The sequence below is a fragment of the Caloenas nicobarica genome, chromosome 3 (genome assembly GCF_036013445.1).
Source record: "Caloenas nicobarica isolate bCalNic1 chromosome 3, bCalNic1.hap1, whole genome shotgun sequence".
NCBI classification, from domain to species: domain Eukaryota; kingdom Metazoa; phylum Chordata; class Aves; order Columbiformes; family Columbidae; genus Caloenas; species Caloenas nicobarica.
In genome coordinates this window covers 32899151-32909873 of record NC_088247.1, presented here as the reverse complement: position 1 = coordinate 32909873, position 10723 = coordinate 32899151, and the positions used below count along the sequence as shown (strand labels likewise).

Sequence of the window (10723 nt, the reverse complement as noted above, 5' to 3'; positions counted from 1 at the left end):
TTCCTTTAGGAAGCATACCTTTAAGTAAGGGAGTCTAGACATCAAGATTACCTATATTTCCAATCTATACTTCCACTGGCTATCACAACACTAAAATTTAAGTATTGCAAAGCCTGCATCACCCCTCTGAATCCAGTTCAGCGTTGTCACATAACCCATAAGAGTACTTTGTAGAGGACGCAATACCTGCTTCCTTTCTTCCACAAGAAAGCAATGCTGCCAACAGAGGAAAGCCCAAAGCTTCCTGCTGTCCTGGCCAATGACGAAACTTGAACTGCATGGAGTGCCTCTGCTAAGAAATGATAAGAAGAGTGGGCATGATGAATGTCTCCCCCCTCAACATAAACCCCCAGGCAAGAATATCTGTGGCGACAGTGAGCCCTGAGGCATTTGCAGCAGACAGAATATTTCCAGACAAATGAAAACACATTGTGCTGCCAGGGTCACATAAACCATTTCTGATTTGGTCAGCATCATCTTATGCATGATTTAGTAATGACTTTGTATTCAGCTCTACAGCAGAAGGACTGCACAGCTCAAGGCATCCTAATTCTTGTCCTTTTTGACTGACTGTAACTTGCTATCTTGTGGGAAAGCTAAGAAAATTTGAATGCATATCCATATCTATTTTTCTTGTCCCAATGATCTGACACATTAACGCTATATTCTTCCATTTTGTAATTATCAATCTATAACATAAACATCCTTGTCAGGCATTTACAACATAGAAATGTGTACACTATACTGCATATAAGGAGATTCAGACAAATTTAGAAGTAGATGGTTCAATCTTCACTCATTGAACTCTGCTTATGTCACTTCCAGTCATTTAAGAATAACCAGATGATTTTTATTGTGAGTATGAGCTGTATTTCTCTGCTCCTTTCTTCTGTTTCTTTCAAAAAACAAGACTTTGAAAGTCAGATTCTTGAAAAGGGCATAAATAAATACTGGTATCTTGTAGTACTAATAAAAAAAAAAAAAGACTGATGAATCATGTGGGAAATCTGAAACAAACAACTTTTTAATTATATCCTATAACTCTTCATAACCTAAGAGAAGAGACATCACCTTACTCCGTGAGTGAATGCTGTGACCTAGGTTCACACCCCTGATTTATTTTCCCAGGCTGCCTTCTTCATCTTCTAAGCAACCCTCAACTTTTAGGGCTGAGGCTTGCTACTTAGTATTGGTAGTGTTAAGCAGTTTAAAACATGAAATAAAACACAGGCTTCTTCCTACATCATCACAGTCGTATCCTGTCTGTCCCGCTGAATGAGTATGAGAGTTTGCCCTAAGGAGCCATGGCACTGGAGGGAACAAGGCTGGAGTTTAAGACGCAGGCACCATGCAAGGTTTCTTCTCCCAGCTGGAAATCAGAGGAAAGAGAGTCATTGGCTGCCCTGCACGAGACACGCTGCAGCCTCTCTTTTTAGCTTGGATCATGCGAAATGTCAGGGTGGGATTTAGGGAAGTGCAAACCTTTGCTGTTCTCCTTTCTTGTACTGTGAATCCAGATGACAAGGGAAGTGGGTTGCTGACCAGTGCTGTCCCCCACCTCCCCTGCCTAGCACAGAGCACAACTGCATCCAGCATTGAAAGGAACCAGGGCAAAAGTGGTTGCATACAAACAACAGTCCTTTTTAGAAATAAAAAGAAATGAAGACAGAAAATACTTCAAACACTTCCCAATTAAACTGCATCACAAGTATGACAGAGAGCCTGGCAGAACAGAGCATGGGAGACAACCAGCACTGCCTGGTAGGCTGAGCGGAAGCAAACCATGCATATGTACATACAGCTATATACAAATTCAGCCTCCAGGGAATAAGAAATGATGTTCTTATCAGCTCTGACAAAGGTCAGTAATCCTCACGTACTCCTTAATCTGTATTTATGGGTCTCACCTTTTGACTCTGGGGCTGCAGCCTTGCAATCAAGCTGCTCTTGGAGCAGCATGTCACTAAGCAAGGAAGATTCACTCGTCCGTGAGAGTCTGCTAGACTGGAGAATGAGGCAGCAGGGCAGAGAAATCCACATTAATTTCTATTGCAAGGTTTGTTGGCATAACCTCATGTTGAGAGTGTAGGTAGATTCAAGGTAAAATTTGCCTTAGTGAAAAGAAATCAGAGAGGTGAAAAAAGAGAAAGCCTAGGAAGAGCTTTGCTGATTGCTGCAGCCCCTGAAGTCCCCTGTCCTCCCTGTGTTATGATGAGGGGAGTATAGTGAGAGCTTGGGGCTCAACCTATGGATGGCAGTGATCATTCTCATGGCTCTGTGCAGCACATCAGTCCTGGCCCATACCCCTCAAGCCTTTCCCATGGGCTGGGTGCTCACGCACTGGGGTCTCTCGCTGATTCTATGTACAGAAAGGCCAAGAAGAGTACAGCATGTGTGAAATGCAAAGCTACAGTCTTCAAGTAGTCTACAAACCAAATCTCCACTTCTCATAAAATATTGCAACATATGTTTGATGTGTGTCTTGTCAGAATAAAGCAATTTGCTTTTATTCTGTAATTTCAGCTAGAAGAGTAACTTCCAGGTAAGTCCAACTCATAGAAGACACCTAAATTTCAAAACCAGAAGAGAAATCCTGGTTTGCTTCACGTTTGCGTAGATGTCATGCTGTATGACCAGCACATGGCTGCAGTCATACAACTGATACTTGCAAAACAAGTTTATCTATAATACCTTGCAGAAAACGACATAGCTGGATATGGTGCCTGGATTCTTTTGCATTCGTCCATTTTTCCAGTACACAAATTTTTCCAGGCAGTTACGTACACATCAGTGTGCTGGCACAGGCATCCAGCAAAGCCAAGGGTTGCAGTGGACGACCGGCAGCATCGTCAAAATGACTCAGCACTCAGCGGCGGCAAGGGCACGGATGAGCTCCTCTCCACAAGCCCGTAAAACTTAAAGGCCTCTACTCTAAAGCCAGGTTCCTCCGCCCCGCGCTCCTTTGCGGCATTGCAACCGGAGGCGTTCGCGTCGGAGCAAACCGCCAAGCACGGCCACAGCCGCTGCGGCAAAAGCGGCAGGCGGCCCGGCGACGGGACGGCGCCACTCGGCTGATGAGATTTGTCCCGAAAATGACGAACAGCGGGTTCATGCCGCACAGCGCCACCTGCAGTCCTGCAGTCCGGCTGTCTGTCTGTCAGTCAGTCAGTCCGCCCGCCCCCCCGCGGGCGGGGCAGAGGGAGCGGCCGCCGCGGCGCTGCAGATGGGCGGGCCGCCCGGCCACTGCCCTCACCAAAGATGGCGGCCGGGAGCCAGCTGGGAGCGGCGCCACGCGGCAGCTGAGGCCGCTTCCGCCCGTCAGCGCCCGTCACATGACCGCTGGGGGCTGCAGCTGCCGCTGCCCGTGGCCGGCGGGGCAGAGCGGGGCGGGCGGGCTGCGGCACGGCGAGCCGCGGCACGGCGAGCCGCGCTCCCGTCCCGTCAGCGGTGGCGGACGGCGCTCTGACCCTGGGCGCGCTGCGTCGTCCGGGTGACAGCGAGATGGAGACCGAGGAGGGAGAGGACCGCACCCCGCTGCTGAAGGAGTCCCAGCCCGGCACGGGTGAGAGGAGTGGTAGGCGGCACCGCGGACAGCTGCCGCGCCCAGCCGGGCTCCCGCCTCGTTGCGGACCTGCCGGCCCGGGACCGCGGAGCTCGGCGGCGCCCCAGAGGGCGGGTCGGGCCGCGGCGCCTCCCCGGCGGCGTCGCGCCCCGTGTGCCGCGGCGTCGCGTTGCCATGGAGCTGCGGGGACCGGCCCTGCGGGGCCGGGCGGGCGCTCCCTCGCGTGCCGCAGCCGTTGGCCCTGTCAGGGTAACGGCCGCCCCGGGTCCCGCGGCCTCGGGGGCTTCATCCCCCGCCGTTAAGTGCGTCTGGTCTTGAGGACGCGGCGGTGTCAGGGTGTGTTGGGTTAAATAAACACGGCCCTGCGTCCTGACAGGGGTCAGGGGTTTGTCCCCAGCACCCCTGGCGGGGAACAGGCGTACTGAGTTCGTACCGAAGTCGTGTGTAAATACCTGCCCTTGGCTTGGTGAAGACGAGTTGGTGATTCCAGTTTAAATGCCGGCACGGCTACTAACAACTGCTGAGGTCCACCGAGGTTATGGCAGAATTTCGCTTTAAGACAGAATTTGAGTGAGGCTCGTTGCTTGTTATGGAAGTATGGAGAGGAAGGAAGGTGGAAGAGAGCACGGAGATAATTAGAGGAGAGGAGGATCGTTATGGGGTCGGGGCTTAATAACAGAGCTAGTGTGTTTAGGGGGTCGTCTTTGCTGTTTGGTTTCTCAGAACAGACAAACTATAAAGTGAGATTTTTGAGTTTCTTCAGTATGCCGAAAATACCTTAACCTACTTGGGAAGCATATTAACTGCAGCAAGAGGGGCTGCTAAGAAAATTACTTAAATGTGCCAGAAAGGGAGAAATTAGAGTTCAAGTCGGTTATTAAAGCAAGATGTTCTTAAGTTTGCACAATGCATCATGCTCCAATTGAGGTGGTTCACCTTACCCACAAGGAAAAATACAGCAGAAGAGCAACTTCCTTTAACTGCTGTGCAACTTGAGGCACAGACGTGTGTTTTTAACTGCAATTTAAGAATCTTGATCAATTATAGCTACAGTGTTATAAAACATGCCCCTGAAATCAGAATTGACTGTAGATGTAGGACCCAAGACTACCAATCAAGGTAAGACCTTGAACATCATGGTTTGTTACCTTAAACTTCAGGGGGGTGAATGTCTGTATATGTTTGATTATGGCAATCTCCTGAAGAGTGTGGTCACTGAAGTGCATCTGGAATCTTCTCAAATCTTCTGACCTAATAGTCTCAGTTATTGCAAATGCACTTAATGGAAAGACAGGGAAGCAGTAATTTAGAAACCATTTGTTTCAGACTCTCAAATCTACATGTTTGTCAGATTTTTACGATAAATTATTTACAGTTGAAAAAAAGCTGACATGAAGTTCTTGCTCATCTGTTTTTGTGGAGCTTGCTCTCCAGACACAGTGTATACCAGTATGAGGCTTCCAGAGGAAGAGTAATGAATGTAGAGTTAATCTGTATTTCCAAGGAAGCGTTACATCACCAGTGTAATATTCAGTCTTCTGTTATTATTGTTTAACTCCAGCAAATACAAGCAGTATAAAGGTTGAATAGCTTTACCTGTGGTTACATTCGTTGTTATAAATTATGTGACTCTATGTTTTCTACTTAAGGCAAATTGCTTTTTAAACAACAATAAAGGACAACGAAGCTGCTTGACTAGTTTTTGTACAGTAATCACTTCCTGGTCTTGGTGCTTATTGTTTTTAAAGTAAGCAATAAAATCTTGGCTGCTGTCCTTCATGTCACTTAAAAATCAGATATGCCTTTTTCAAATGCTGCTGAGGCAAGATTTGCAATTACTGCAGGTCTAGAAGGCATTTTGCTTACTTGTACAGTAGCACCAGTTATTTTTCATTTACTAAATGAACATAGCAAATACAGTGTCTCTGTATCACTTTAACGACTTGTGCAGCCACAACAAACTTCCAATATAGTCAGTCAGAGTTAGAGACTTGAAAAATAAGAAAGTTCTACTACTTTCTTGAAAAATAAGAAAGTTCTACTACTTTCATGAAAAAGACAGTCTTGTAGAACGGCTCTGTTGGTGCCCCCACTGAAAAAGACGAAATCACATAGGCTTATTCCTTGTTTCAAGGAAGTTACTGGGACAGGGAGTCTTTAGATAGCTTTTTCACAGGGCATACTTTTTGCTTCTTATCGCAGATCAGAGAATCCAGTCAAGAGACATACTGCAGTGGCATATCAGGCTCCAATCCTGTTTTTCATAGATATATTTGTTCTGTTCATCATTTGAATTCTGAATAGTCAGAGAAAGACAAGATCACTGTAGACTGATGTAATATCTGCAGGTGCTGATCTCCAGCCTTCCTGGAGTTTCAGTTGTCCAGGTTATAAAATTTTCCGTTAACACCATAGTTTCCTCACAAGGGGGAAACTCCACCCTCCACTATTTGTAAATTCAGCATATACTTCAAGTAGTTTCTCAACGGTTTGATGTTTTTGCTCAGTGGGTTCAGGCATTCTCAGTTCGTAAAGCATATTTACAGAGCCGTAAGCTGTATTTTTTACGGATACAGAATTTATTGCCACTGGTGATGTGCTGAAGTTACAGCTCAACTCGGATGCGAATCTCCTGAAACTGATGAACAATCTCTGCCAAATGCTGGAATCAATAGCTGTGTTACAGTGCAAAGTCTGATATCTGGGTTTGAACAGCTGACAGAGTCAACTTAATGCTACAACACAGATTTTATGCTGAATCTAAGACTAATTTTCCTTTGTCAACGTCATTGTTGTATGGTGACTGCGGAAGAGGGGCACACTGGGCAACTGGGAAACTGTTACTGTTTCACACTGCCGCTGCAGTGTTTGCCTTTCTCCTTTCTGCTCATTTTCTGTTTAGCAGCTGTCAGCAAAAGCATATTCTTTTACAAGCAAACTTACAGAAGGAAAACTTGTCCTAGAAGACAGCCTGGAATCTCAATGACTGTTCTCTAGTACTACTTTAAGAGCCTCTGTTTTTCTTGAACTATTTTCATGTATATGACAGACTTCCTGATAATCTTGGAGTTTTTTTAGTGTGAAGTTCTGCTTTGAATAAATTTTACTGTATTTTGGAGAAGACTTTTGAAACCATGTTTCTAAATCCATTTCCGCAGGCCACAAACCACACTTCCACTGCAGTCCCTACACTTAGGTGGGTAGCTACCAGTTGTCTAAACCAGAATTACATTTGTTTTGCTCATCAGTAGAAAAGTGGGCTTTATTTTTTTTTCCCACTCAGCCTCTACCCCTATTCAATACAACCCTTAAGACTCAAAACAACTAGCTTGTTTTCTTGCCTATTTTTTCTTGGCCATAAATTTCTGAGATTATTAGTAAAAACTGCTTATCGGTTTTTCTTATGTTGTTAGGTTCTGTTGAAACAAATTTTTTTCATTTGTTCTCGTTTCAGTCCCTGCATGCTGCTCAGCTCGCTACAATCTAGCACTACTGGCCTTTTTTGGGTTCTTTCTCCTGTATGCGTTACGTGTGAACCTAAGCGTTGCTCTGGTGGATATGGTAGAACCTAACACAAGCTTAGCAAAGAATACAACTTCCAATGTGTGTCCAGAGCATTCCTCCGCCATAAACGTTCCTCGCAATACAACGGTGAGGTCTTAAACATATTGTCCTGTGATGTGGTTTTTAATAAAAATGTGTGATTGATGACTCATGCTTAGGTGGCAAGAGAACAGGCTGCTCTTTACCAGATGGCCTTTTCAGTGGTTCCTTTAAAGCTATTCTGAAAAATAATAGCCTTAAATGACCAGCTAATTCAGAAGTGCTGTGCTCAGTGTTGGGTATTTTTTATGTCCATCCTTTTGGTTCTATTCTTTACAAATTGGCTAATCTGACCTTGTAGATGTATTTTGACTCACTGTTTTATATGCCAGTGATCAGCTGTTACTGTTACAACTGCGTCAGAACTTGCATCACTGTCTGTATTTGCCTGTTCGCTGTACAGTCTCAATAGCATAAAATTTCATTACAAATTAACATGTAATATTTTTCTCCTCAGTACTTTGATCTCTTTCCCACATCCTGATTCTTGTCTTTATATCCTTTATCTCTGACTTCCCTTCCAGTAATCCTTAAAATCACATTTCTTAACTGAACTGTTGAATATGAGAAAATGCTTTAAAAAAATACAAAAACAAAAAAACCTTTGTGAATTCGGACTTGCATAGATATCATCTTATAATTGAAGCTTATTATCGAGCACTCTTGCCATCTTCCTGCCTTCATTTTGTTCACTTGTTTAGAGGTCATTTATTATTTATCACAAGAAAATTATAACTGGGAACTTTATGGGAAGAAGATTCTGTCTTATCACTTCTGTGAAATGTATGCTGCTCATTTGGATGCTCATAAATTTGGCGTTTGGAAGTGATCCCAAACTTCAAAATCACTTTACTGGGCAGCAGTTCATGTCTTCTGGCTGACTTCCTTTATAGCTTCAGGCTCCTTATCTCCATCATCTTTGCTTTTATTATTTTGTCTGCTAAAATCATCTTCCCCCTGCTGTGCTTATCCTAATATTCCACCTGCCCTTGTGAGTCCTGTCCTTGGCTGGTCCCTTTTTTGATATTCAATTTAAGCATCTGCATCTCGTTGTTTGCTTTTCTATCCATAAATTTTCTACAAGAAAAAAAAAAAAATTTTCTACAACATAACAGAATGTCCACACTGTGATGCAGGAGTGCAGACCATATAGTCTGTACTTGTGTCACCTAACCCAAGTTGCTTAGAATTTAAAAAGGGATAACTGGCTGCGCACTTATATTTCATGTTGGGATGATTTTTGTACTTAGGCTAGGTATGTCTGGACAGACTGTAAACTACCTGAATTAGCTTTCAGCACAACTTTGATCGCAGTATAGACGTGTGTAGAGAAAGGAGACCCTAGGGAGGAGGCCATGAAAGATTTGTAATTTAGGTGTAAGGGACTAAATGATGGATCAAAGTTATATAAAATATGGTCAGAGACACTGCTGTTTTGAACTTACTGAATTTTGTTAATTTTGTTTTTCTCCTCTTTTTAGGGAGAAAAGTATTCTTGGGATGCTGATACTCAGGGATGGATCCTTGGTTCTTTTTTCTATGGCTATATCATTACTCAGATTCCAGGAGGATATCTTGCAAGCAAAATTGGAGGGAAGCTGTTACTAGGGTTTGGTGTCTTTAGTACGTCGGTATTCACCTTGCTTACTCCCTTAGCTGCAAATTTGGGAGTTGGCTACCTCATAGCTGTCAGAGCCTTGGAAGGACTGGGAGAGGTAATCCCTTTTCTCTATGCAACTTGAAAATGTATCTGAATAATTTACTAATAAATTGTAGTGATTAAACCCTGTGGGTGTCGGTATGCTGGAGTAGTATATGGATTGTTTCATTTTGCATAGCTTAGCTTTATTTTTTTGAATAATTAAGAAGTTTGCCCTGTGTTTTAGCCTAAGCTTTCTGAATAAGAGAGAGGTTTTATTTTTGAGAACACTTCCAGAATTATCCCTTCTTATTTGTCAGAAACCAGGAGCTCAGAACAGTATTGTCTGTATTCTTGCAGCTTTTCCAGTACATACAGAAACAAAAGCAGCAGAAATTAATTCTGCCTGCTTACTGTCATGCCTTGCACACTTTTTTGAAGTGGTTTCTTGCTAAACAAGAAAATAACAGGTTGTACTATTGATTTTTAATGAAATATGCTTTGAAACATGCAAAGTTGAAGAGTGTTCTAAAATTGTTGCATTTCAACAGAATAAAATGTTGTTTTCTAGGGTGTTACCTTCCCAGCTATGCATTCGATGTGGTCTTCTTGGGCTCCTCCACTGGAACGCAGCAAGCTCCTTAGTATTTCATACGCAGGTGAGAAATTCCCACGCTGGTAATGGGATTAGACAGTTTTAGTGCAGTAACAGGGGAGGATTGACTTAAATCAAAGGGATTTATATTATGAATTTTAATCAGCATTTAATGTAGAAAGCATAACATTGAATTAAATCTTGCTTTACATTCATTATCTTCATTTTTTCATGGCTCTTATAACCCTGAGAAATGGTATTGGCCTGCAACTAAGTATAAACTTCAGATTAACTTTGGTATAAAGTGGTGCAAAGAGTTATTGTGAAGCTGATTAACAGAATATACTGTAAATAAAGGAAATGTAGTATTAAGAACAAAAAAATTGCAGCAGAATCACAGGATAGAGATGTTTCATTGTGGAGTTTGTTTTGTTATGTTTTGGCTTGTTTGTGGTTTTGTTCTGTTTGGGTTTTTTGTTGTTTTGGTTGGGGGGGTGGTTGTTGGGGTTGGTTGGTTTGTTTGTGGGTGGTTTTTTTGTTTTGTTTGTTTGGGGTTTTTTAAGTGTTTTTGGAGGAAGTCAAGGAAGAAAATGTGCAAGGTCCCAGGTATTGCTGCAAGAGCTCCTTCTTGGAGTCCAATACTCCCTGACCAGATTCTTTTAGATATGCTATGTGTGGAAGGTGTAATGCTTGATATCAGATTTACTTATCTGAAGATATTTGCTGTTACACAGGATTTTTGATTTAGCAGAGTGATACAAAATATAGTGAAAGCACAGTACAAATGTTAAGTTAACACTTAGCAAAATATAGCAATTGCAATACACATTTGCATTACTGGTCCTTAATATGCTCACCATCACGATGCTGGGAATCTCAGTTGCTGGGAAGGAATATGTGGGTTGAAGGTAGCTCAAGTCTGCTGTTCTATTAGAAATTCTATTGTTAGTTGTTTAGTTTTTATATTTCATGTTGGGCCGAGCCACATATTCACTCCACTCATGCTGGTCTGGATAACTCAGGGAGACAGTCACACTTTTCATGAACTTGGGGAGAAACATTTACACCACCAGCTGATCCACTCAACTGTTGATACAGTTGGCTGATCCACTCAACTGACATAGCTGTTTATCAAAAACAAAGGCCACGCTCTGGTCGCCTTTGTGTTGAGATTGTCAGCTTTCTTTGCAACAGTTGCGGTCAGTCACACCCTGCATTGTTCCCTGAGCTTTATCGACAAATTGCTCTTGCCTGTCTCCCCTGAGCTTACCTCTGCAGTATTTGTCGGGCAGATGAAAAATGGAGCTTTCTAAATTTACTAATC

General features: G+C 43.1%; 1 protein-coding gene across 2 annotated transcripts in view; it reads left to right on the top strand.

Annotated features, from left to right (window-relative positions):
- The first annotated feature begins 3373 nt into the window (after nt 1-3373).
- The window catches only part of SLC17A5 (solute carrier family 17 member 5), a 37545-nt gene continuing 30195 nt past the window's right edge, over nt 3374-10723 (top strand). For both annotated transcript variants that reach the window (XM_065631280.1, XM_065631279.1), the window contains exons 1-4: nt 3374-3562; nt 7017-7213; nt 8647-8880; nt 9376-9463. In XM_065631280.1, coding sequence (XP_065487352.1) covers nt 3502-3562; nt 7017-7213; nt 8647-8880; nt 9376-9463 — 580 coding nt within the window. In that variant the 5' untranslated portion in view covers nt 3374-3501. The remainder of the gene's footprint in view (nt 3563-7016; nt 7214-8646; nt 8881-9375; nt 9464-10723) is intronic.